This window comes from Perissodus microlepis, chromosome 12 (assembly GCF_051167445.1).
Source record: "Perissodus microlepis isolate ML-2025 ecotype Zambia chromosome 12, ASM5116744v1, whole genome shotgun sequence".
In the NCBI taxonomy this organism is placed as follows: Eukaryota; Metazoa; Chordata; class Actinopteri; order Cichliformes; family Cichlidae; genus Perissodus; species Perissodus microlepis.
Genome location: NC_140472.1, coordinates 17,629,169 through 17,656,892, shown reverse-complemented (window position 1 = coordinate 17,656,892; position 27,724 = coordinate 17,629,169). Strand labels below are relative to the sequence as shown.

At 42.2% G+C, this 27,724-nt stretch overlaps 1 protein-coding gene across 2 annotated transcripts; it reads left to right on the top strand.

The window, feature by feature from the left end:
- The first annotated feature begins 1,769 nt into the window (after nt 1–1,769).
- On the top strand, nt 1,770–27,723 carry homer1b (homer scaffold protein 1b). Of its 2 annotated transcripts, XM_084947584.1 has the most exons (9): nt 1,770–2,305; nt 7,884–8,040; nt 9,989–10,120; nt 12,334–12,426; nt 15,183–15,331; nt 24,319–24,475; nt 24,737–24,847; nt 24,943–25,023; nt 25,121–27,723. In XM_084947584.1, the coding sequence occupies exons 1-9, from the start codon at nt 2,286–2,288 to the stop codon at nt 25,310–25,312; spliced, it is 1,092 nt and encodes a 363-aa protein (XP_084803710.1). In that variant the 5' UTR covers nt 1,770–2,285; the 3' UTR covers nt 25,313–27,723. The 2 variants fall into 2 exon arrangements, with proteins under 2 accessions (XP_084803710.1, XP_084803709.1); XM_084947583.1 differs by lacking the exon at nt 1,770–2,305 and having other exon boundaries at nt 7,723–8,040.
- Nucleotide 27,724: the final 1 nt, after the last annotated feature.

Here is a 27,724-nt window from a genome sequence, read left to right as displayed (position 1 = left end):
TACCAGTTCTTCTTTTGCGCTCACCTTGTCCCATTTTAACAACATTTTTAAGGCCACACTGCACACAGTTTTGAGATATGCCAAGTCTTTCCTTGGGAATCATCTTAATGCAAAAATACTTTCTCATGTCTGTCAAAGTCTGTGCATTTTTCACAGATTAAATTAAAGAAATGGGATTGTTTTTTCAGTTTTTGCGACAGGCTGCTAAGAATAAAGTGCCTAAAGATACAATTTGAAATTGCTTCTTTGCTAAGTTCTCTGTTATGAGTAGAGACCACGTAGGCTCATCCCTTAAATTAGGTGCCTGTTCACTGCATCGTGATTCACTGATTCATCATAGGTCAGTGTTAAGTGGCTCAATAAAAAGGTAAAGTGAGGAAAGTATAAAGAAATGAGGGGTGGCTTAAGACTTTTGCACAATACTGTGTATTCAAATGAGGTTAATTTGAATGTGGGCAGGGGATCAGATAAAGCCTAGTAAAATCACAATGGCTCCTTTCATATTATCTGTTATCTATTGTCTGTTGAGAAGCTTTAGGATTTGGTCCCAAATGATATCCTCACTTCCCTCTCCACACTCTCTACTATTAAGCTGTTAAAAATTCACAAATTTAAGTCATTGTTAGCTGATATGAGAAAATGTATTTTCCCCTTTCACACTGTCCATGTTTCAGTGATTAGACATGACCTTACTGTGAGAAGGTAGGCTAATAAATCTACACCATAATAAAAGATAGGCTGCTTTCATTAACCAGCTGCTTTTAAATAAATTATTTGCTGTTTTCTATTTTTCTATTTCTTCAAGATGTGCTTACACTTTATGGCTTCATATTATTTGTATCCCCAGAATTAGATGCTGTTCTAGGGTTTGGTTACTCGACAGATACATTTAAAAAACAACAACAACAACAACTCACAAAACAGCACCTGTAGACTAATCATGACCCCTAAACTGGAGAAGAATATCATTTAAAAAAAAAACCAAATATGCAGGAATTACAAACAATAAACCCAAATGAAAGTTGTATGGGTGTATCATATCATATCATATCATATCATATCATATCATATCATATCATATCATATCATATCATATCATATCATATCATATCATATCATATTTTGAGCTGCCAAAGAGCAGGGCCAACAAACTAAATAATGGGTTATTTATTTTTCTAGGGGTTATTTTTATTTTTCCTATTTTCGGAAATAAATGACCTGTTCTCTGCATCACCTCGGGCTGCTGGTATTCACAGCGAGAGAGAAAAACAAACAGAATATTAAAGTAGGAAATTACCTATTACACTAGCGAAATAATGTTTCCTTTACAGCCCTAGCGAGGAGGTTACTTCCCAGTAAACTTCTCATAAAGCATCAAACGGCATCGGTCTCTAGAGCTCCGAGTGACGTCACTGCGGAGGATGGTGTCGTGACGTCGGCAGTTCAATACTGACATGAACTGAGTAGGAGGGAAGCGGATGCATCAGCATCAGCCAGATGTGGAGCGGTTATGGCAGGGAGGGAGGGGTGGGGGGCTTGGATCAATAGTAAAGCTCAAATAAAGCTACAGCAGCACGTTTTAATTCATGGGAACCAATATTACAAATATTGATAAGGACTGATAATTTGTCAGTTTGGTGAATCAGAGAGAGAGACATGATTTTGATTTTGTGTTGAAGAAGCGCGTGATTTGATTTGATTAGGACATACACAACTAATAAAGAGTGAGTGGAAATGCTGTGGAATAGTCTGGGCGGGAGAGTGGGGGTGTAGCCCGTGAGGCTGTGGTAATATCAGAGAGAGAGAGGTGGGGGGAGAGAGACGCGGGTGGACAGTGTGATGCTGCGCGTTATCTACTGGCTAAATGAGGGTTGTCTTTCCCAGTTTAGGCAGCAGGGCTTCTCCACCCTTTCCAGTAAGGATCCGTAATTTACACGACAACAGCAGGGCGCCTGTCGGATCTCCACTGGACCCTGCGCTGCTGGATCTCCCACAGTGCTTTTGCTGCTACTGCTGCTTCATCACCAAGCGCTTAACGCCGAAGGAGGACGAGGTCTGGTTTCTGTGCCATGTGCAGAACAACATGTATGTGTGAATTCACGCGGTGACAGCGGAGGGGGGAATGGAGCAGTTGTCATCAAATTCCTGCAGACGCACCGACGGTGATACTGTGGAGGCTGTCGTGTAGTGAAAAGACCTTCATACGCAGCGGCCAATCCTAGAGATTTCGGGAGGTTTTGACAGCCAAATAAAAGGGGGGAAAAGAGGCTCAGCGGTCAGGTTTCATGTCAGCCACAACAATGGGGTAAGTGTGGTTATTATCCCACAGACTGAGTAGTTTTCTTCCCTTGTTTTATGTTTTTACATCAGCTGCAGCTGCCTCTCGGGGTATGAACTTGCCTGCCGTGAAAACACAGCAGGCAAAAAATAACGACCGGAGACTATGCGTAAAAATGTACCCAAATTCTATATCACACGCCTTGCGTGGCGTTTAATAGAGCGTGTGGTGGATGCATGTTCAAAAGGCTGTATGACGTGTGATTACGAGGTGCTCTGTTCACGGCCTTGATGTGCTGCACACTAAACAAGGCATTCATGTAACGAGACAACTTATTCATTTCCTCCATGAAGCAGGCCTGCCGTTTTCTAGGTTTAAAAAGGAAGAATAAACACAAACATAATGCTTAAACATAAACCTCATTCAGAAGTTAAGTCTAGCTTCAAACTTTTAGGATCAAAATACTCTGTTAATCTGCAGACATTCCCAAAGTGGGATTATACCGGTGGGTCTTATAGGGGCTTTGGCTGTGTTTACCAAAATAAAGCAAAGTTTAAGTTCTTTGTTATTCTTTAATTCTTTAAATCTGACACACTGCAGTATGAAAATGAGCTGCTTTATCCAGGTCCCTATGTTTACCCCCCTACTTCATTATAGGTAGTTATGAAATTCTTAAAGAAATCATGTTAAAGGGCAGCATTTGTTCTTGTATACTCGCAGTCACAGACAGTGTGTGATGAATTGTACATGCTGTTCCTGCTCCAGAGAAGGGTTTGAACAGTCAGAGGCAGGGGGGGGTGTCATATATAGCTATGCTGCACTGGGCTCTGTAATGACAAAAGGTGGCTTTCTGTCTCTATATGGCAGCACAGTGACCGCTGCCATGCACATCCTCAACAACAGGCTTCCATCAGTGAAACAGTCGCCTGGTGTGCACACAGCGCCGCTCATTTGCATGTCCCCTAACCCCGAGCTCAGTGGTCCATTTCCCCCACCAAGCCTGCCGTTCATTAACGGCTGTCTCCCGCAGTTCATTGTGATTAATTGCACAGCAGGGGGTAAACAATGTGGCACAGGGCACAGTGCGATTCTAAGGCATCAGCCAAAACTCCTGCATTAACTATTTACAATACTCTGGAGGCCTCACAGTCGCCCACTCTGCCCTCCCACAGTGTGGGCTGCACATCATTCAGCCATGTCCCACTCAGCTTCAGCTCTCCACCGGGCTCTGCCTTACTGGTGACTAAGTTACTGTTATGCAACTGACTCAATGACTCAATTGATCTGCAGTTGGTCTAATTGTAAACTCGGATTAAAAGCACCGCGCCGCTTGCAGTGTCTGAATAGGTGCAGATAGGGTGTAGTACACAGACAGATAAAGTTACATTTAACTTCCGGCCTCGCGTGGTTTTATTCCAAGCTTTCCCCCAGCGCCGATGGTGATGGCTCAGAGGATAACATTAGAGATGTCTATCAACACCCTCTCTGGTATTCACTCACTTCCTTTTGCAAATACAATCGATGCACAGACAGACTTGTTTCTCTCTCTGGCTTTGCCTTTGCTCGTTTGCACATGTTTGTGTGTGTGTGAGAGACAGAGAGAGAGTATGTGTGTTTACAAGCGCAAACACACACACACACACACACACACTTTAGGTATCCCAGCTATTCCCAGTAGACGACGTAACAGTGACTTGTCCCATTATTAACCTCTCTCCACCTTAAGTAAGATCTACTCCATCTCAAGCTCTTTTCTGTTCAAATAATGAAAAACTCTGGAAATGAGGACATCTTCTATGGGGTGTAGGTGGCAAGGGAAAGTGAGATCTCTTGAGATGGGGTTGTCTCATTATTATGCTTCTGTTTCAGCTTTTTGCCTAGCTAGGGGCAGCTGCACAGTTGAAGGGGACACACTGGAGTAGAAACTAAAGCACAGCCTTTTGTGCTATAAAATGTGTGAGCTGAGACTGGAAACCGTGCCCACATCTGTGCATCAACCCCCTGAAGCACAAGAGGCGATGTAGGCAACACCTTTTTCCACTCCCGGAAATCCAGATGTGTGTATGTACCACAGAACATTTGGTACATTCATACGCATGGTGTGCACCATAGCTTGGCATATCTTAAAGGGTGCAGTGGTTTACCCCCTATTTTTCCCCCCAGTTTGTCACATTTTGTACAATTCAGTGTTTAAATTCCCCATCCACAAATGTAGCGCTCATTGCCATGAAAAGATTTTTCTACTATTTAGAAGTAGTTACAGTGAAATCTGCACACAAGAATGGAGTGAGCATTACTGAGCCTCACAAAGACGCTTCTTCTGTTAGGAGATGTTTTTCAGATCTATTTTTATTCACTCCTATTGTGCTGGAGTGAAGGCAGACACAGCTCAAAACTTGTGAAAATAAAATCAGAACTATCAAAATAGTAGTATGAATAGTATTCACCCTTTAATTCACAACACCCTTGGGGTAGGTGACCTGCCCCCGTAAATTAATTTGTAGATAGGACTTCTATAAACGCCAAATCTGAAACGTGTTCCTTATCAAATGCTTAAAAAACTGCTCAGCATTAACCCCGTAAAGCCTGAACCATGAAATTATTGCCAGAAAATTCTAATAATTGAACCTTCTGACAAATTCAAAGAAACAAACAAAAAAAGAAATATCAGTTTGCATATTTTATTTTATTTTTTTCTATAATTTCAGCTACATTTTGTGGAGAAAAAAAAATCACACTCATGATGTAGAGGTCTCAAAAACTCATGTGTCAAATGTGAGAGGCAGTAATTTAAAGGGATTTACTGTGGTTTTTCTTTACTGTTATAATGGATGGTCATATTAAATATGGCCAAAATCTCAAATAATGAAGTCAGCACATGTGCAAGTAATCCATGTGAACTAAGACTTCAGACCTTAGTCTGCTCAAAATGCAGATTCAGAAGTTTTTTTTGCTGCTTTTGGCTCCCTCTGTTAAAGAGAAGGGGCAGCCACAATATGATCATTTCATGTTTCAGATAGAGAGTAACCCGAAGGCCCTGCACAAGATAAATAAGCATTATTTTGAGCTGTGACTCATGCAAAGCTCCTCTAGCATAGTACCAGAAGATTATGATGATTATGGAGCTGGGAATGACAACACCAGCTCCCTTTTAAAGTCTCATTTCATACCGTATTAAAAACCGAAAAAGTATTATCTCTCCATTGTTATGGAGAGATAATACATACAATGAAGTCAGCAGAGTGTCTCGGGCACACAACCTACTTGTGAAGCCGCTTGACACTTTGGCGTGCTTGTGTTGTGTTCCCGAGCTGCTCAGATTTGAGTAGCTCGCAGTCGGTTCGCATGCTTGTTTCTGCCACACTGTGTTGCAGTTAAAGCTTCCCACTCTTCTTGTCTTCTCCTACTGGAAGATGAGTGGATTTATCAGTTCTCGAGCTTCTCCTACATTTATCACCTCCTCCACATTTTCCTCATCCCTCCCTTCTTCTCTCACTTTATCACTCTTCCTCCCTCAGTCATTCTGCCGGCCCCGTCTTTCTCTCTGTCTTAACATTCATGTTCCATCACCTGCCCTTGTGTCACGCAGTGTACTCTGCATGCTAAACGCCCCCTCCTTCTCCTCCTCCTCTTCTTCTTCTTCCTCTGTGTTTTTCTTCCTCCTCCACACTTTCTTCCTTCCCACTCACTCACATCCCACTGAAGTGCCCCCCACCCCCCCACCTCTATAGCATATATTTACTTAGTTCATCGGTGATGGGAAACAGGTAGGGTCTCATACCTTTCCTTGCAGCTTTTGTAGGCACTTTCAGTGCGTGTCCCCTGTTGATAAAACAGAGTTCATTGCTGGAGTGCAAGAGGATCAGCACGTACTGAACTGACCTTCATGCCATCCCATAACTGCTAACTATGCCAGGCTATTGGCTCAGGGCAGATCACTGTAGACAACAAAAAGGACTGCAATGGGGGAATGCATGATGAATCTGAAGCCATTATGGACTGGGCCATCTTTTAAAGGAAGGCAGAAGACTTGAGAAATGATTCTTATGCACATTTTGCAATCAAATTCCCTCATTTATTTTGTTTTCTTTTAAAAGTTCAATTGTAGGAGTGAGTTCTGCTTTTTTTTTCTTTCTTGACAACTAGTGGGTGTCATTTTGGAACAAAACTCTTTGGCAAAGGCATTTATGTAAAAATGAAAGCCCAAGAACGAGCCTGTGTTCGGCATGCACACGCACACAATCAAACGACAAGGAGAGGAAAATTTGCCACAGCTTCATCAAATTATGCAATGAAAAACAACGCGAGTTGCCAAAGCGGCTATTGCACAGATCATACCAACAGGCCGTGGTTGTGTGATGTGTGCTGGGAGAGAGTTGAAATGACTCACAGTACCGCCACTTACACTGCTGTCGATGATTATGATAATTCGCGCACAGCACTCCACAAGCAGCTTTGTGGAGCGGTATTAATCATCCCAGATTCACTCCCTGACTTCCTATACTCCACATCCCCCCCCCCCCATCATTCTCCTTTCTGCCTTTTCTCTTCCTTTCCCCTGTCTTCGTGTTTTTCTGTCTTTCCCAGTCTTGGCTAATCACACACAGGAGGGGTGCTGCTGTTGAATTTTAATATTCATTTATACAGCAAGCCTTTGATGTCCCCCATCACCCCCACAGTGCAGTGTAAGCACTTCTCTATCTCGTTCTCTGCCAGCACTGCCAGCCCAGAATATCTCCCTCAGCACCCTGCGCTTTGAGTTTGTGTGTGTACTGACTGTAGATATTACCCAAGAAGCCCCAACAATGGTGCAATATATGAGGGCACTGTAGGAGCAAACGGGGAGAGGAGGGGGTATGTGAATGAAGGGTGAAGGTTGCACAGGGGTGATGGGTTGTCTAAAAAAAATTTTTTTAAATGACTGTTATATAATTTTCAGCCCTAATAGGGGCTAATCTAAGCCCTGGCTTGAACGTCACACAGAGGTCAAATAGGAATTAAGACATCTCAGATAAACCCGTAATAGGGGGCTGGACATGTGGAGATGATCTAAACAAACGCAGACCCCTTCCATGCACACACACAAGGATGCAGATTTAAAATCCCATCATGTTTGTGTCGTTGTTTTTGTATGTTTGTGTGTGTGGAAACTGCAGCTCAGTGGGGTGTGTCTATGCTAGTTAACTGTGGCCTACTGTCTATATTTAGCCTGAAACCCTCTCCTTCCCTCCTGTGTGACCCTCGCTTGGTGCTGCAGGCATTCCCATATCAGAGCAGAGAGACGGGGTGCTGCCTTGCAAAGAAAGAAGGACAGAATGTGTTCTGGGTAGACATCCAATATGAGAGGAAGTTTAGGTTTAACATGTATGACTGAACTCAGTTGAGCCAGCTTCTCATTCGTATACAAGTCACTGAGTATGTAGTAACTCGGTGACAGCCTCTGTGTCTGTGGTGTAACTATGGAGGATGGCGAGCTGGTTGTTCATTTACCCAGGCGATCTGACTCCCCTGTGGGCAACAGGGGTTTCGTTGCCGGCGGCGGGTTTGGTGAGACGTTGGTGTTGCGGCACAAAGAGGTTCACCACTTCTTCTTCGTTCCCTTCAGGGAGCAGCCCATCTACAGCACGCGGGCTCACGTCTTCCAGATCGATCCCAACACTAAGAAGAACTGGCTGCCCACCAGCAAGCATGCCGTCACGGTTTCCTACTTCTACGACAGCACGCGCAACGTCTACCGCATCATCAGCCTGGACGGCACCAAGGTGAGCGGCTCATCCGGGTTGCTGATTCACGTCTTACCCCAAATGTTGCATATGAAACACCGGCTGCTTTTCATTTTTGCCAACTGGTGTGGTTTTATTATGATGTTCCAGATGTTTCAGTGTAATTACCTCATCACTCATCAAACAGGCTTCACTGCAATTCACTGAGTTTTAATGGTGTTTATAATTTATTATATTTGGAAACTAATGTGCAAACACCTCTTAAGAGAGCTCAGGGTTTGTAGGACGTCCCGAGACCGGCAGCTCATGTTTCACTCATGCAACTGCTCTCTAGTATCTATCTGCACTTCTATACTTATATCTTAGGATATTCTTTTTGTTAGATATCCAGGAGGGGCACTTGGTGTGATTGGCCCTAGCTTTGCATGACTAGGGGCAGATTGGAGCTCTTTATAGGCACTGCACACATGCACGCCCCCTGCCTGTTACAGAGAAAGGAGGGGTGAAGCTAAATTAGAAAAACAGATGACAGTGTGAGGAGAAAAAGAAATAGAAACAAGGAGACACATACAGAAAAGAAGCCAGGTCTTCAACACGGTCAATGTAGCAATCGTCTCATATCATCCAGCACAAAATAGATAGATAAGTTCAACTGTTATGTAACACACACTCAGTGACTTCTCCCCTTCACTAATAAAGCATCGTGCATTGATGCCAACTAGAATGCCAAGCATTACACAACACTGCTAATTGATCAGCCATTAATTTGTCCTACATTAGTGTTTTTTAACAAAGCCAGCTGAATTATGTAAAAGAGGTACACTTCAATTCTGGTTCATGGAAAATGGAGGAAAAGGCTGAAGATTTCTGGTGTTTTTTTTCTTTTCTCTAGTCCGTCTCTCAGTATTTTCTGACTTTGACAATCCCTCTGTTGCATTGAGTCTCTTTGTTTCCCATTGAAGATGTGAATCTCTATAAACCAATCATTTTAAATTTTTTTCTCAATCGTCTTCATTCGGCTGGATCCTTTAAAGGTCGCCGCAGCAGATCATCTACCTCCATTTCACCCCATCCTTAGCATCCTCCTCTGTTCCACATCCCTCTGCGTGTCCTTTTTCACTATATCCATTAAATGTCCTCCCTTTATCCAATATATCCACTATCCCTCATGCACATGTTAAAAACCATCTCAACTTTGCCTCTCTAACTTTGTCTCCAAACTTTTAAATCTGAGCTTTCCCTCTGATCTTCTCATTTCTAATCCTGGTCACTCCTGATGAAAACAGTAACACTTAAAGAATCTTAATAATCTATTTAAAATGCCTGGATACTGTAGTGTCTTATTAATATCAGTGTATTTGTTAAAAGCCACGTTCAGTGTTTGTGGGATTGTCTGTAAATGGAAGCTGCTATCTGTACTAGTAATAAAAAACAACAACAAAGACATGTCACCATCATGTTCTGAACTGCACATTCATATTTTTTATTGTTTAAAAAAAAAAAGATTTAGGTCTAGAGGGGATCTCTAAGGCACACAGTACCACAGTATTTCTTTAGATTAGGTGAAAGGTTGTATTTTTAGAATCAAATAGTTATTTGTTCTATAAAATGAGAGAAACTGAGAAGTGAAATAGTCAAAAATCGAATTAGTTGAAGAAACACTTTGATATTTTATTTTGAAAAGCAAAGATACCTTCACAAAGACCTGAAATAGTTAGTTACTTACAATCAAAGATCCAAAAAGTTGATTCTGTTCATCTGAGCACGTATCAGGATATAATCGAACAGAGTCACTCTGGATCAAGAAGTAAATAAGAAAAATAAAGAAACTAGGCTTTTAGCTAATGTGTGTTCCACATACATACAATGGAGAGTTTCACCAGCGTTCTCACTTTAAATCTTTCTAGCGCTCTGTTTGACACCTCCTGTCATGATACACACAGTTAATTTGATGCATATTAAGTGGGTCTGCTCTTTTTATTTTCAGGCAATAATCAACAGCACCATCAGCCCCAACATGACGTTCACAAAGACCTCACAGAAATTTGGGCAGTGGGCGGACAGCCGAGCTAACACTGTCTATGGACTGGGATTCTCCACTGAGCATCATCTATCCAAGGTACCACCCCTATCCACCCAAACACTACACACACACACACACACACACACACACACACACACACACACACACACACACACACACACACACACACACAGGGATGCACGCACACACACTCAAACCACCTCTACTATAAACCTTTCAGCATCAATCACAGAGCTTCTTGCTGTTTCTTCTTCTTCTTCACGGTCCCTGAGAGAGGATGGCATTTCAGCTTTCTTTACTCTGCTTGCTACAGTTTCTCTCAAAGCGTAGCTCCTTCGTCGGGCAGTTAGTCCTGACTGGGCGTTCTGTGTGTACAGTATACAAGTGTTTTCACTTTTGAGCTGGTGATTTCTCTCCTCTGCAGTGTGATTAAGCTCTGTCATGAACCAGGCACACTCACAGCATCCCGACTGTTAGGACACCTCATGCACACACCCAGGCACACACACACACACACACACACACACACACACACACACACACACACATACACACACACGTTACTACCAAACTCAGCAGTACAGACACGTCGTCTGTGCCAGGAAGGCAAGGATAACGAGGCTGTTAACAATACTTATAAGCATTCCTTGTTTTATACCGCACAATAACGCGGTGTGGTCATGTGACCTGAAGGTTGCTGAAGGTCAAGTGTTCTTTTCCTCCATCTCAAAATCCCTCAAACAAATTTCTCGCTCATGCTTCGTCAGTATAAAACTCCCGTTAGCAGAAAAGATAGGATCCAGTGGTTGTGCACTTTGCATTTCACATGCTGGTTTACACCGACTGGCTTCAGTGTATTTATCATGAGAAGAACTACATAACCTGTTCTCTTTTTGGCTCTTTTTTTGGCTCATGGCTTAAGAAAGGGGCCAAAACTCTGGATTTCTCAGCCTCGTATGTTCTTAATTTGACGTTTACTTTGGAAATGGAGCACTTCGGCAAGGACTAAAGGTGCTGTGCACAGCAGTTTGTCACTAACTGGACTCTGCTCAGTGGCCAGGTACCAAATTATCCAATTATGTGTCTGTAAGGTAGCCGGTTGCTGTATTACAGTAAGACAACTGCTTGGTACCACTGAATCTTATTGTGAGTTTATGCAAGTATAATTTATAATCTTAATAAGACATTGTACATAAATAAAGCTTACAATAACCGGGACAGTCAGTTCAGTTCATCCATCCAGCCATTCGTTTCCACTTACCTAATTCTGGGCTGCAGGGTGACTGGACCCTGTCCAGTCTGTTATAGAGCGAGAGGAAGGGTACACCTAACCTCAATACAGAGGATGAAAAAGTAACAATAATAATAATGATGATGATCAACAACATACTTTTCTCAAGTTACTTGCAAATGCTCAACATCAGTGCTTTAACCGACTTGCAGGCAGTTAGACTGTGAACAGGAACTCTCTGAGAAATACCTGCCAGCCAAGTGGAAGTATTTTCTTTGTTTCAAATTAGAAATAATCTAATTCACTTCTCAGATGACCACAGTGCCAAAACTCCTGAAGCACTTAAACTAAACTTATGCATTTAAAGCACAGAACCAGGACTATTATATTGCACTGAAGTAAAATGATATTGAGTTACTTATTGCAACTCCACTAATGGCGGACACAAGACCGACTTCAGCTGAGTCAATTTGATTTCCTCACCACTCAGCCCTCTGCAGTACTGTATATACTAAATTAGTGTGGGAGTCGCATCAGTGATGAACCACACCCTAAAGGAACATTGGGGAGGTGGGCTAGTGTGTATGTGCCAGAGTGTTTATATTTGCTCAAAGCCCCTCAGCTGAGCTCGCCTTACCGCTTCAGCCTGGCTGAATGTATCTTTGCTCTCGACCAAAATAACCCAAGAGATCAACTTCAGCCGCTGACAACTTCTCATTACAGGAAAAGTCTAAGAGGAAAATGGCACAGTTTGGTTAGCTCTAAGTATGTGCGTGCATGTCCAATGGAAAGGTTGTCACTGGAGACCCCGCTGGGTCATATTTCTGCAGAGGAATTATGGGTAATTCTTCTCCAAATGCAACTGCAGTTTTTTAATGGAAACAGCTTCTCTCTATACGTCACAGGACTAATACATACTGAGCTCTTTCTTTCTCTCACAGTCCATTTAAGTCCATATATTGTGCACATACAGATGCATACATACTGCACAGATTAAGCCACATTATTGTAGGAAGTACAGCACACAATCACTCACGCACTTGTCCTCTGTGTCCAGTTTGCAGAGAAGTTTGCAGAATATAAAGAAGCAGCAAGACTCGCTAAGGAGAAGAGTCAAGAAAAGATGGACATGGCCACATCTCCTTCTCAGGTATGTTCAGTATGCCCTAACTTAATCACAACACCACCACCACAGTACTCTTGCATGACTACTCATGACTACTGTCACAGTCATGTTGAGTAATAAACAGTTATAAGCAGGAAAAACAATAATTTTACCTTAAATTATATTTTATTTTACCAATTTATATCTGTAAAAAAACTAAAATAAATAAATTAATTAATAAAAACAAACAAGCAACACCTCTCCCCCAAAACTTACATATAAATGCCCATGGTAGTCTGTTGTTAGGTGGTTCCTAGACAGATGTAGCTAAAATTACATTTCCTATTGGTTTATGGACTCCAGTTTTGAAGCATTATGGTTCTGGCCATTTTAATTTGTTGTCACCACATGTCACGGGTGAGGGTGGACTTGAATGAGAAACAAAAGGGCACTTCACAGCTAAAGTATCCATGCCCCCGATGAACTTTAAGTTGAAGTTTATTTATATAGCGACAAATCACAACAACAGTTGCTTCAAGGTTCTTTATACCGCAGGAAGGCATATGGAGACAGGGCAAACCACTCACTGTGGGAATAAGAAGACTCTTATTGTCTATTTTTTCTCTAAATGCTATCTTAATTAGAAAATTAAGCTAATGCTATATTTAAGAAGTCATTATACCAGCAACCGATCCCATGAACTCATCAGAAAAATATTTATCTGGATATAGAAGTAGGTTTATTTCCGCCAAAGCTTCAGAACAAATAGAATTAATTTTGCAGCCAAAAGAGTCGCCCTCTGCTGGCCATTAGAATGGTCGCAGGTCAATGTATTGGCTTCACTTTTCTGACCCACCAGTAACATCCATATTTTATATATAGTGTGTGGGCATAAGCTACCAGTGTGGTACATATTTTTTCTACATGTATCCGTGCCATAGATTACAAAAAAACTGCTCATTGTGGCAAAAAATTAGCCTGTATGCTAGCCTTTAGTTTGTGAAGGAAATGATAATAATAATAGTAATAATAGAGTGTTTTAGAGTATTTGTAACTGTGCCAAAATCTGTTAACCGGCTTCATGTTTTTTCCTTATGGAGGCTAGGGGAGCAGCCTCCCGCTGTACTGCAGCCTACTATATGTGCCGCAGCCCACATAGGTTAAAACGCTACAGTACCATGTGAGGAAGTCTTTTAATGAAGCCAGGAGAATAGCTGCTCCCTCACCTGGGGTTGAAGGCTGCACTTGCAGCTCTCAGCACCACTTGCAGCTAGAGGCTGCGAAGCTCTACACCAGGGTCCCTGCTGAAAGGTGGTGTTTTACCCACATGCCTGCTGGCTTTTTATTCTGACCTCTAGATCCTCTCCTTTACCTCGTCTAAATGAGGTAAAATAAAAATGAATCATGAGACGCAAATTATTCTACTGAAACAAGCTGAGAATAGAGCTAACTGCTATATGCTGGTCCCAATAGGCCGAATCTCAGTGGAAATGCATCCTGAACAGATATTAAATCATATACTAATGAATGCGGAGCACAAAATGTAAAACCAGGCGTAATCTTCCTCTTATCTCTCACTTCCTTCTTGCCCATTAGAGGCGTACAGGCAGCGTCATTGTGTTACTGTATTGTGCCCAAGCCCTGAGTCTTAATAGCTTTGTTTTATGTAAGTGCAGCAGCCAAATCATTTGTCTCTTGTATAATCCTGGGGTTGTATGGGATATAAAGATAAGAATTAATCTGTAATTCTCTAATTTCCCAGTGCTATAGACTGCTAATTTAATGTCCTGTAGGAATGTCAAAAATTTTTGCGACACAGTAGTGAGAGCTTTGACAGTGAGAGAGCGCCTCCTGTTTTCAAAATATCATTGCTTTGTTTTTAAATCTTGTCGTCATTTTATAATATCACAGACATTATTATCTTTTAATATGATTTTAGTAATATAAGCTTTATATTGGGTACTGTGCTAAAGTCTGATTTCTTTGAAGTTCAGTCTTTCTTTGGACATTGGCTGCTTTTTCACTGACCAATTCCAGAGGAATGCTTTTTTGATTGCTAAACCACTTTACACTGATGTACAACAGTGAGCGTCTGCAGCCATCTGTAAAACATGGAGGAGGCTCTGTCATGTCTTGGAACTGCATTTCATCCAATTGAGTTTGAGATTTTGTTAAAAATTATGGCACTTTGAACACAAAAACAGACCAGCAGGTACCGATCCACCATGCAGTACCATCTGGAAAGCATCTGATTGTTAACAGCTTCATTTTTCAGCATGAGAATATAAAACTATGAGTCTCCCCAGCCCGCAGACATCAAAATTACTGAAGCAGTGTGGGATAAATTTTCTTTTAACTTTGACTTTCAAGCTTGTTAGAATTTTACAAACTCATAAATGAATGAGGGGTGGCTTAAGACCTTTGCACAGTACTGCGCATTAGCTATAGTTTATTTGAATGTGTGGAAAGGAGCTGAAACAATTAACTGTTTAAATAATTATCGAAAGAAATGTAATCAAGTTTTTAAAAAATTTTAAAATAAAATTTTTTTCAGTTATAGCTTGTTAGTATGAAAAAAACCAAGACATCTTATCTTATGGTGCTTAAAATTAGAGGAATAAATGAGTCGTTTTATTGGGAAAAATACTTGATGGGTTACAAGCTCATGATAACTATCTATTACCCAGTTTTCTTAAACACCTAATGCTATTTGTCTTGAAAATTCAACCACTGTTTGCATGTTCGGCTTGATTATTATGTTTAACTGACAGTAAAAGCTGAATCACCGTGTCCACATGCAGGAGTCTCCGGCAGGCGAGCTCTCATCACCTTTGACCCCGGTGACTCCGCCCATGGAAAACATCAACGGCACAGATGAAATCTGTGACACGACTCCCAACTCAGACGCCCGTCCCGAGCCGGCGCAGAACGCTCTGGCCTTTGCACACAGGTACATCCCACATTATGATGTGTGACATTAACGCAGTCGTAACCACGTGAGCATGCAACTGCTGTCACAGTCATCTCTAACACAAACAATGCTAAAACAACAAAATTAATATGATTGGTGGTTTGTCTGCTGTTTGTCTGAGGCGCAGACATGTAGCCTGCACCTCCTTTCTTTATGCGTGTTCACCTTTATATGTTGCATGTCAGCATGGTCGTGAACGCCTTCTATTCACCGCTACTCTCTCATGTTTTTCCTCTCTAGGGAGCAGTTTAAGACTTGTCGGGTCTGCTCTTTCTGATAGGGATGTCAGTTCAAGTCCTGACTACTGCGACACCATAACTACGCAAAACAAACAAACGAACAGGAAAAAAAATGTTCAGGATCAAAGCTTTCAAAAATTAAGAGCCCGATTGCAGATCAGCAACAGGGAGGGTGCTCTTTCCAAAAACCTGATGCACTGCCTGTTTAGCAACTTTTAAAAAGTAAGGTTAAACCAGCACGCCAAAACTCAAAGAACAAATGCGGTGATATGGGCGCAAGAGTTCTTCTTGAATTATGATCAGTGATATTTACACACTGGACCAGCAAACGATGTAACTTTGAGTGTTTCTCAGGTCTGAGAAATAATTTCACTTATTCATTTTTGTTCAGTCTGAGCATGCTCGGTGAGAAAAGCACATTTCTAATTTTGTGTATGCTACTGCGATGCAATAACATCATGTCAAATTCAAATCTCTTGACTGAGTAGGTGTTGGTGTCACCTCTATGCATGCACCAGTACTGTTGTGTACATTCCTCTGAAATGGATAACTCATGTTGCTTGTGATTGTTAATCCTGGTTCATATGCACCAGACTGTGTAAGATTCAGAGGTTAAAGAGTTGTGTAAATATTTTTGTTGTGTACAATGGCTTTCTGAAAAGGTGCGGTTGTGCGAGGCTCATTGCCAGAAAGTTGTCGATGAAGCATTTATGTAAGACTTATATAACACACTGTGGGTAGTGGGAGGCAGAGAGAGTGCAAGACAGACAGACAGAGACAGAGAGTATGTGTCAGAAACTGGGAATAGCGAGAACGACAGAGAGGGAGAGGTTCTTGTATAAAGTCTGTACATGAGTCACTCATACCTAAACAGCACAGCACCAACTGCACACACACTCTCAGCACAATAAATAAACTGAACAGACGGGAATGGGCAATCAGTTTGAGTTGTTCAACTGAGTGTTTTTCTTTTTTTCTGAGGAGAGGAAATGTTATCCAATGTCACTTGTAGTCCACTGTACACACGGGTCTTTTTATTTGTAAAATCTCTGTAACTTGTGCCACTTTGGTTATTTCTCTGGCTGCGATTCTTATTAATTAAAGATATCAATCAATATCAATCGCTTAATGTATTATCATTCTTTTGTTTTTTCATTTGTTTAAATACTGGCATATGACTGGAGAAACTTTTTTAATATTTTAAACATACATTTTGAGATCTTGAATAGACTTGGAATACTTATTAAGAACTTATTAATGAGGGAAAGTCTGTGAAGTGTATGCTCACAAAATCCTGCCACCGCACGATGATGTCTGTGAGGCTTCACGGATCTGTGAAGTGAGAGCGGGATGTAGAGAGGACACCCACTGCCTGCTGCAGCCTTGCTGCTCATGTGTCTATTAATGCTGCATGCGTGGGAGATGGGGTCGACTCTCTGCATTCGCGATGGCAAGTTGTGGATGTAACAAGCGAACCTCTGTCTCACGTGTTCTCAGAGGCATATGCAGTGAGGGTAGAAGCAAGAGCCATCCAAATATTTTACCACGTAACCCTTCATTTTTCTGTCTCTTGATGATTCACACTTTGCCAGTCTTATATCATCGGACTGTTCCGCGAACCGATGTGAAAATGTGTTTTTTGACAGCTGGTTGATAGCAAAAAGGAGAAGGGACAGAAAAGGAATACAGTGTTTTTTAGTGTATTTTATGTGCTTACTTCTATGCTATTTGTGGAGACTCAGGCGTCAGTGTACAAAAAGAGTGGAGACCTCTGTGATGGCTTGACTCTTGGCTGTATATCTGTTGATGACGATGTTGATGATCATAGTGTATATGTGTAAGTACCGCACTGTTGCTTAGCGGGGCTGTGTAGGCAGGCATGTGTGGGAGCAGAGGGCAGAGGGAGGAGGGATGAAAGAAAGCAGGTCCACGAGAGAGTTTTTATATCTGGACGTGAGCGTGGCTTGGCAGGTCTGCACCGGACTCGCTTTGAATGGTTTTCTGAATATTGTAAGACCTTTTTCGTTGGGACTGCTGGGGCTGTGTGTGAATGGTGCTCTAATGTCGGAGGATGTAGGCGTTTGTCAGTGGGTTTGCGGTAGGCTTGCATGAAAGGAGACCGTGCCAGTGTCTCCATTCCACTTGTGCTGCCATGGCAACTGCTCAGCCTCCCCGCTTCTTGAAGGGCTGTGCGAGGAGAAAGAACCTACCTGGCAACCAGCAGCGGTCAGGACGCGCCAGAAACATAAGAGAGCTGCAGAAATAAGTTTACGCTTTGTGTTCGGTATCTTTATTGAGATGACGCTCGACATTGTGAAGCAGCAAAGCAAAAAACAGAGTGTTGATGCTCATGATGTATTGGCAGTGTATACAGATTATCTTCAAAACACAAAAAACATTCAGAATTTTGCTTGAAAAATAACATTTAATAAAAAAATTGAATTGGTAAAATAAAAATGTGAATCTGAGACTGGATTAAATCTGTTCCTTTAATGGCTGCCTTAATGATACATATCATCACAAAGAAAAAAAAAAGAGTTAATTCCATCGTATTTACAATTTCAAACTGATACAAACAGGAAATGATATTTTTTTAACATCACATTCATTTTTACATTTTAAAAGCACCACAAATCAAGAGACACCAACTGAAAAACATCTATTTCTATTAACATTTCTGACATGTAAATGATAGTAGTTCAGTGGCACAGCAGTATTAAACTTACCCTCATTGTGTCTCACACACACTTTCCTCTCTGCCCTGCCATCCTCAGCCAGAACAGTGCTCAGGTGCCCCCCTGAAACCTCTGAGCCAGACTCGTTTAATGAAGACGAACACCAGTGTCAAAACATCTTGCACTCTCCAGTTCTCCCTTTGTCGCTCTCCCTCGCTGTCTCCGTCTGTCTCCGTCTTCACATCTTGACGTCTTGCCTGCACTCTGGCTCTCCGAGCTGGTGCAGCGTGGGGTTTATACATTGGCGGGGAGGCATGCCTTGGTGACAGCTCTGCTCCATCTGTGTATGAGCATGTGTGTGTGTGTAGTTGGGGGGTTGGGGTTGTGGGTCTGGTAATATGTGCATGTGTAGGATGAGGTGTCGTCTCCCTCCTATGCGTCACACATGCAGACACACTTGCGCTCACGGAGGGGGTGGCTGTTGTGTAAGAAGTGAATGTGCCGTGGGAGTCCTGAGTGAATTCTTTCTGGGCTTTCTCGCTTTTACTCTTCGCAGAGTGGGTGTTACGGAAAAGTGGAGTGCTGCTGCAGTGTGTGAGCATATACGGTGGGCTATACAGTTTGTGTGTGTGTGTGTCAATGAGGGGGTGGAACAAAACAGAACTGAAAACATTGTTATGGATCATACAGACCCTCATCACCCCTTGAGCGAGCTAAGCTTCCTTTTGTGTTTGCACCAGTGTGAAAAATTACAGTGAAGTATGTGTGGGAGTAGGAGTTCCTTTTTCAGGGATACTTGACTTGATGCAGGTGCTCGACAGAGTTTAGATCTAATGGCGCCAAAGTCAGACATTATGTGAGAGACAGGGAATAGATGTTACATAAATCTAGAGATACTGTATGCAGTGTACAGATCTAACAGGAGAGCACATAAGAAACATTTCCCTCCCTAAAGTTGTACTTACTAATACACTAGGAGCCAGATTTTCTTGTGTGTGTGTTTTTTTAAGCGGTCCTGAGCAGTTTGCTTACCAGGCTTTCTGAAGGTGTTTCAAAGCTGTTTTCTTTGGACATTTCCAGTCCAGTTCTTATACCTGAGGGTTTTTGAGCAAACAAAGCCACCTTATCCAAAGAATGAATTGTTGTGTCAATGCATAACAGAAGCAATTTCAAATTGTATCTTTAGGGACTTTGTTACTAGCACCCAGTCACAAAAACACATAATATGTTTCCATATATGTAGCAAAATCTATGACAGATGCCAAAAATCACACAGTTTGGTTAAACGCAGAGCTGTTTAACCAAAACCTTAGAATAACTTGGGATGAACGGCTAACAGAACCGGGGTTCTGTTAGCCGTCAGGGCTGGGGGGCTGGGAGGAGGTGCTGGCCGTCAGACTGGGGTCTGGGATGCGGGGCCTCCCTGCTACTGCAGATAAGGAGGTGGTCCGCTTGCCTCCACCCCAGAGAGAAGGGTTACATCTCCTGGGTCTAGGTGCGGCTTGCCCCTCTGAGGGCGGGGGTACCTGGACCTGGGATATAGAGTATGTTTGGGGAGTGCGACTGTCTGTGCAGTGTCTATTTGTGTCTGTCTACACGTTGGGTGAGTGCCGAGTATTTGGTTGTGCATATGGGGTGGGAATGCACGTCTGTGTCCGCGTGTGCCTGTTCGTCTGTGTCTATATGTCAGGTTGGGTCTTAGACTCAACCTCTCTGGGTACATCTCAGGCCCTCTAAAGTACGGAGGCCTATCTCCCCTCACCACACTCCCTGCCGGTGGCTGATGCCCTCAGACGTTGGTGTGTTGGTGGTCCTTGTCGTCTGGGGCTGGGCGCTCATGTATGTACCGGCTCACTCCTGGTGGCCGATTGGCGGGGCCGGGCGCCTGTGGCCCGGCTGGGCTCCTTCCGGGGGGTGGGATGCCCTCAGGCCTCTGGCCTCTGGGCCTGAAGCTCGGTCCTCTCTGGCACAGCTGGCTGCCGGCAGGGCCCGCGGGCACGCCACTGCAACCCCCTCTGGCCTCTGCTCCGTAGCTGCGGGGTGACCTCTCCTTTGGGGCTCTACTCAGCTCTTCCCAGGAGGGTGGCACGGTTCCCCCCCCTTTGGTGGTCCTCCTTGGGTCCTTGTACTCTGGAGCCTCTGGATATCTGGGGCCTGGATCTCCTCCATACCTGCTTCATACCCTGTGGACGGGGCTATGGCTCCCCACACTCCCTAGCAGATCGTTACATGGAGAAACCTTTGGAATACAAGCACGCTGATCCACACAGGTGTGCACACAGGTGTACACACGGGTGTTCACAGACGCGGACTACACCTTTCTTGTCTGCTGCCTCAAAGCACATTGCGCGCTGTCTATCTTGCGTGCTGCACAATATCGTTTATTATTTAGTATCTACTGTTATCTACTGCTAGCTAGTTTATTGTGATGGTGCTGTTTTTTTTTTATTATGTTGCTCTTTGTTGTTTGCTTTCTCTTCTGTTTTTTTTCTCCATACAGGTGATCCAGGTGTTTTGTTTGTTTGTTTGTTTGTTTTTCTTCCCCCCCTTCTCACCATCTCTTCTCCCCTTTGGTTTTCTTTCTCCCCCTCTCTTTCTTTCATTCTTTCTCCCTGTCCTATCCCCCAGTCATGTCTGTCCCGTTTGTAGCAACCGAAAATAAAAGAAATTCATAATTATAATAAAGGTCAGTCAAATGGACCAATATGGCAAGGCCATGATGATCCACTTGGTAAAATAAATCCGCTTGGCATCTTTCTTGGCCTTAAGACAACAATTCTGATGGCTAAAGATCCAAACGGGACACAAAAAAAAAAAAAAAAAAAAAAAAGAATAACTTGGGATGTTGAGAAGCACCTTTTGAAAACCAGGACAAATGGAGAACAAAAGAAGTAACAGGCCTAAACAAAAAGTATCTACAGAACATGATCTGTGTCTGAAAGTCATGTTCGAAAGAAATATGAAAAGAAAAAAAAGTCCAGAAAAAATCTGACACAGGCCTGACTGTTTACTGAAGCCTCATCAGAAATGGTCTCAGGAAAGACTGAGGTACACTCAAAAAAATTATTCATTGGATGAACAGAATTTTATCTCGCCACTTATATTCCATCTAAACAAATGGAAATCATTTTTTAATCCATCTTGATTGTGTTGTTTCAACACGATATCAGAATCAGAATCAGAATACTTTATTGATCCCTGGGGGAAATTATTTTTTTGTTACAGTGCTCCATTATAAACCAACATAAACCAACATTAAGACAAGACAGACAATACGCTAACTAAGAATAGTACAATATATACATATATATATATACATAAGTCACTCTATGTTTGATATATGTTTGTAAGTGTAACATAATATTAACATTAACATTCAATTAATTTGAATTTTATTCAATCAACATGTTTGCGCCAAGTTAGTCTAATTAAATTAATTTAAATTCACGTTATATTGTTTAAACACTTCAGCACATCAAAAGTCAGTCTTGTTACATGAACTAGTAAAATATTTGTTACACTTCTGTTAATCTTGTTCAATGAGCAAATGTAACTTATGTCTATAGTACATGTTGTGTTCATATTAGATAATGTTCAACAAAAAGTTCACCGGATTTACAACAACAACTTCCAATCTATCCATCCTCGTATCTTTATCTGGGCTGCAGAGGGCATAACCCTGAAATGATAGGGTACATCCTGGACAGGCCACCAGTCTATCACATAGAGACAAACAACCATTTGCAGTCACATTAACACCTTTGGGTCATTTAGAATCATCAGTTACCCTAACCCTAATAACTGCATGACTTTTAACTGTAGAAGAAACCAGAGTACCAGAGAACCCATTGCAAACTTGACCAGATTGTGGATTTGAACACAGGACCTTCGTGCTCTGAAGCAACAGCGCTAACACCATGCCCTTGAGCTGTCAATCCAGACATAACAAAAGTATGAAAGTTATGCTTGATGCAGAATTTTCTTTATGTTTTTGTCCTTGACAGGTTAAACCACAATAAATAGCAACAGCATTTATGTTGCCATGGTTGTCTGCCTCTTATAACCCCAGTGATTTTCCTGTGGTTTGAAATCTCATGTGATCTTGTGAATTTCGTGAGTGCAGGCAACTAACCACACTTCCTAGATTGTATCATGTCATCTGAACAAGAACAAATGAAGTTGCAGATCCAACATGATTTGATTGCGTTCACCATAAAAACTTGACAATATTTTGTTCAAATGACAAGTGAACTTGTAAATGTAACCACCCAATTTCCTTTTTTTTGAGTGTATGGCAAGTTACACAAGAACTGGACTGAAAATCAGTGGCAACAAATCTTGTGCAGTGATGACTCTAAATTTTTAAATTTTGATTCAAATTATCTTCAGTATGCACGGAGGAAGTCAGGAGACGTACAATAGTGAGTGTCTACAATCATCTGTAAAACATGGTGGAAGCTCTGCCATTAGGCTGCGTTTCAGCCAGTGATGTTGGAGAACTTGATGAAATTCATTGGAATGACAAAGGATTTGAATCTTTTACAGAATACGATACCCTTTTTAATGTGGAAAAACACTGCAAATGCATTAAAAACTTAGCTGACAGCAAAAAAAACCCAAACAAACAGTGGAACACTATCAGATTGGCCTCCCCAGTGCCCAGACCTCAACATTACTGCAGCAGTGTGGGATCATCTGAGAACAGAGAATTAAACAAAAGACAGCCAGCATGCAAAGAAGAGCTTTGAATATCTTTCCCAAAATCTGTAGAAATATTCCTGAAGACTACTTAATGAAATGTCCCGACAGTTTGCCTGAGAGAGTTCAGGCTATGCTAAAGAATTAATGTGTTTCATAACAAATATTGACTTTCAGGCTTTTTAGAATTGTACAAACTCTGCACCTATTTTCTATTTTGTTTGCTTGTATAATATACTGTTTGTACATATTTAAACAGTATATTATTCCCCATTTATTATATATATATAATATATAATAAGATATATACTATACAACTCTGAACCTATGAATGAAAAGGACAAAAATATTTTTTTTGTAGGCGCATTAAAATCATCACATCACTTCGTCATCTACTCTGTGAGTAGCTGGACCAGATTAGGCTCCAGCCAGTCTAAAGGATATAATCTCAGATTATAGCTCATCTGTCAGACAGCTGCTTTCACAACTACTGCCCGTGAAGTGCTGACCTCCAGCCTGAGTGCCCACTGCAGTCGTTGTTCCCTGTTATCTCATGTTTGTATATTTAGGAATATTCTTTCTAAAAGGTATTATTTATATTTTATACTGTGACATACAGTTTCATGGTCACGTGAACACAAAACAAATCATACTGACCATTTTCATTAGTTAAATTATATCCCTCTGTTGTGTTAACAGTAACAAATTTACCAGATTAGCTGGTAAGATTACAGTTAATAGCAGATTTTATAGAATAACTCAAATTATTTGGGAAAATTACCATGCACATGCATTCCTTTACACCCAATCTTGTTTCTATCAATTCAGAGCACTGAGTTACATTTCTGGGGATTTATTCTAACCCTAACCAGAGCTACTACATTCCTAATCCTAATCTTAATCTTAACCCTTAGTCTGACTTTAAACCAAATCTTCAGGCTAAAATCTGTGGGCCTGCTCTTTGCCCCGAAAGGGTCCTTAAAATGTGAACATTTGTCGCTCTCCTCCAACTTTCAGGAAAATTGGCCTGGAAGTTTATGTGTAATCTTGTTTACACACAAACAGACAAATAGAAAAACGTAACCTTCTTGGTAAACTGAAGTAATCGTGCTCAGCTCAGTGAAGCACAATAAAAGTACGGATTACAATGAGAGATGCAAACCTTATTAGATGTACAATGAAATGATCTAACACAATAGAAAATGATAACTATGAAGTATTTTTTAATAATAATCTGCATTATTGTTCGATGGATTGATGGATTTTCACCATGCATTATCATGGAAACACGAGCACTTATCATCTAATGTCACTGTTGGTGAACTGACAGCATGCGTTTCCCTGTGTTCTGCAGCCCGGCCATGACAAAACACTGGGAAGCTGAGCTGGAGGCACTAAAGGGGAACAATGCCAAGCTAACGGCAGCTCTGCTGGAGTCCACTGCCAACGTCAAACAGTGGAAACAGCAACTGGCCGCCTACCAGGAGGAGGCAGAGAGACTACACAAACGGGTGAGCGAGGAATGGGGGGGCCACAGGGATGCTTGTTTGTTTTCATGTGTGATTAAATCATTTCAATTTAAAAGGGGGTGATCATTTGGTGGGGGTGCTCTGAAGTTGGGATGAGAGGGAAAAAGAATAAAAGAGAGTTGAGTGTAAGCATGCGGGAGAGTAAAGGGAAGAGGTCGTCTGGGAATGAGACAGAGAGCCTGTTTCTGTTACACCGGTTCCTCTCTGGATCTGAATAATGATGTCCACAATTTATTCTTGCAGGTGACTGAACTTGAATGCCAGAGCAACCAAACCCCAGTGATTAAATCCCAGAAGACTGAGCTCAACCAAACCATAGAAGAACTAGAGACTGCACTAAGGGATAAAGAAGAGGTGTGTGTCTGTGTGATTTTTCCCTAAAATGAAAAGGCTCATGCACGTTAAATTTAATTTACACAGCACTTTACTTTTTTTCTTACACCCCCCAGGAAATGGAAAAGTTGAAAGAAGAACTGGAAAACATGAATGACCTGATGGAGCAGAAAGACACACTCACCCAGAAACTCGAGGTGAGTCAAAAGAGTGGGACGGTCTCTATCTTCTATCCTCCAAAAAATCGCCCCACCTTAATGCACTAACATGCCAACATCATCTCACTGTGCGCAGGAGACGGAGCTGCGCAGCCGCGTGCTCGAGGAGCAGCTGGCGGGTGCCGAGCAGAGGCTGGAAGAGAACCAGGAGGAGCAGGAGAACTTTAGGAAGAGCCTGCGGACGCTGCTGGAGCTGCTGGACGGCAAGATCTTTGAGCTGACGGAGCTCAGAGACACCTTGGCTCGGCTCATAGAGGAGGCCAGCTAGAAGACAAAGTTACCTAAACTTCACAGACAGAGCCATATGACAACTTACTCTGACACCTACCCACTATGCCCCCTTTTCCCCTTCACAACCCACACAGATTAAAATGAGACACTGCCCACATTCATATTTCAGTCAAAAAGGGCAGCTGTTCCCCTGTTTTTTTTTACCTTGCAGGCATCCAGTTCCTACCAACCGCAGGCGCTCCTGTGGCTCGCGACGATGCAGGGTCTACCTCAGCTTGCCTTCTGATGGGCTGGTGTAGGCAAAACCTCGGCTGAACTGGTAGTTCCTGCCCCCCCCAACCTACCCCCTCACACACACACACACCCACACACACACACCCACACACACACACACACACACACACACCCTTTCGCAAAGAGTTAACTTGAGAACTGTGCCTCAGTGCCATCTACTGTTTGACTGGGAGAGCTGCACCACAGCTTGCAGCATCACACCACACCGTCACCCCCCCTCCCCCTGCTTCCACTCTAAACTGCACCCCCACCCCCACCCCACCCCCCCGGAGGGGAGCGTTGAAAGTCATGTGGAAATAATTGCTGTTAAGACTCAGAGAACTGCGCCAAAGCTGCCAAATCCCCCCGAAAATATTGTCCTCTAACTAGCAGATGCTTTGATCCAAAGTGACTTACTGTACAGACGAGAACTGAACGGAGAAGCCCCATGTTTGAGCTCGGGCTGCCAGAAGAGAATTAAAGGATGACTCTCAATACAACAAATCAGTCAGTGTTACCTATTTGTCTGGAGTAACATCACAGCTGCCCCCTCCCCACACCCAAAATCCCAACCTGGGAAAAATATAGTTCGGTTTACTTCTGTATGTCCGCAGCCAGTTTAAATTCCTATACGATAGACGACTACTAAATCTTCCAGAGGCGTCGTTCATGCCACACAGAAAGTTTCGGGTGTGTGTGCCCATGTTATATTCAACATGAAGGATTTCTGCATCCGGACTGCTTCCACCATCACAGACCTGTCTTCCTGCCAAACTCAGTGTGATGTGTGTTTCTGAACAAGGCCTGACATAATGTGTGCCTTCAAGCACACATGAGTGGAGAAGTGTTTGTATATAATATGTGTGTGTGTGTGTGTGTGTGTGTGTGTGTGTGTGTGTGTGCAGCGAAACATTGTGGACAATAAGGCCGCCGACACTTAACACACACACACACACACTCTCACACTGAGCAATACCAGACAGGCTCTTTTCGACACCTTCTATCCGACTCTATCAGGTACTTTACTCAGTGGACTCATGCAGATATAGGTCAAATGCAACTAAGCTGGTCTCCCCCTGTCCAACAGAAAGTGTACTACTTTTGACCGTAAAACTGTGTGGCAGCCCTGTCTGGTCGAAGTAGTGCATCGTGAAGGGCTTCTAGAGTGTCATCTTGGTGTTCGTAAAATCTCCACCCTCAGTGAAACTGGCCGCAGGTTTTCACTTCTCACTGGTGAATACAGAACTGCACTCAGTTTCTATTCTTTTTTTACACAGAATATAACACTGATGATATAATTATAGAAATGTACAAGACAACTTTCTACTCATGACTGCGTTTAAATGAATGGCTGGAAGACTCAAAATGCAGTAACGCCTTGGGGTGGCTTATTGTTGTGTATTAACCTATGAGTGTTCAGCCTGTAGGTTGAAAACAGCAACAACAAAAACTCTTCTGTGCATTTTAAATGTGTTAAAAACACAGTTTTACACATTCTGTACCCAAATATAGACTTACTGTATACAGCAGCATTTATGCAGGTAAAATCTAAAGCTGTACCTTAAACTCGCTTCCTTAAAATTGACTCCATTTCTAAAGTGCACCTTGTTTGCGCTTTATTTCACTGTTATAACTCCCTCTATGTATTAGATTTGTATTAAGTAATACCACAGCAGCTTTCTGCAGGTTAATACACTGGAATAAGTCTCATGTAAAGGGAAATGTTACTTTTTTTTCTGGTTTAACGTTGATGGTTGAGTGACAGAGATGGAAAACCTTAATATTAATGCTATTGTTAATGAATGCCTTTGTACAGTAGTGGATAAGAAGCTTTTCATTCTCCTGTTTTGTAACTTATGGTATTAAATGTAGGTATTATTATTGTATTTAGAGGTATGAGAAGACTGGCAATATTTTTGACTATTTAAAGTAATTTTGAACTCAAGATATTAAAGAGGTACCTCAGGCCAACGATGTTCATAGACTGGTGAGACTTGTGAGTTCGCAGCTGAAGGGATTTATCACATGCCGGTGACAAACGATCAGGAGACATACTTGTTGGTGCTTCAGCCAAACTACACCCTCTGTTGAATTCAAAGTCAAAGAAACACACCTCTGTGAACTAAGAAATGCTATGTTTTTTATTCAAATACAGTGACCGCGGCATTCAGTGTGT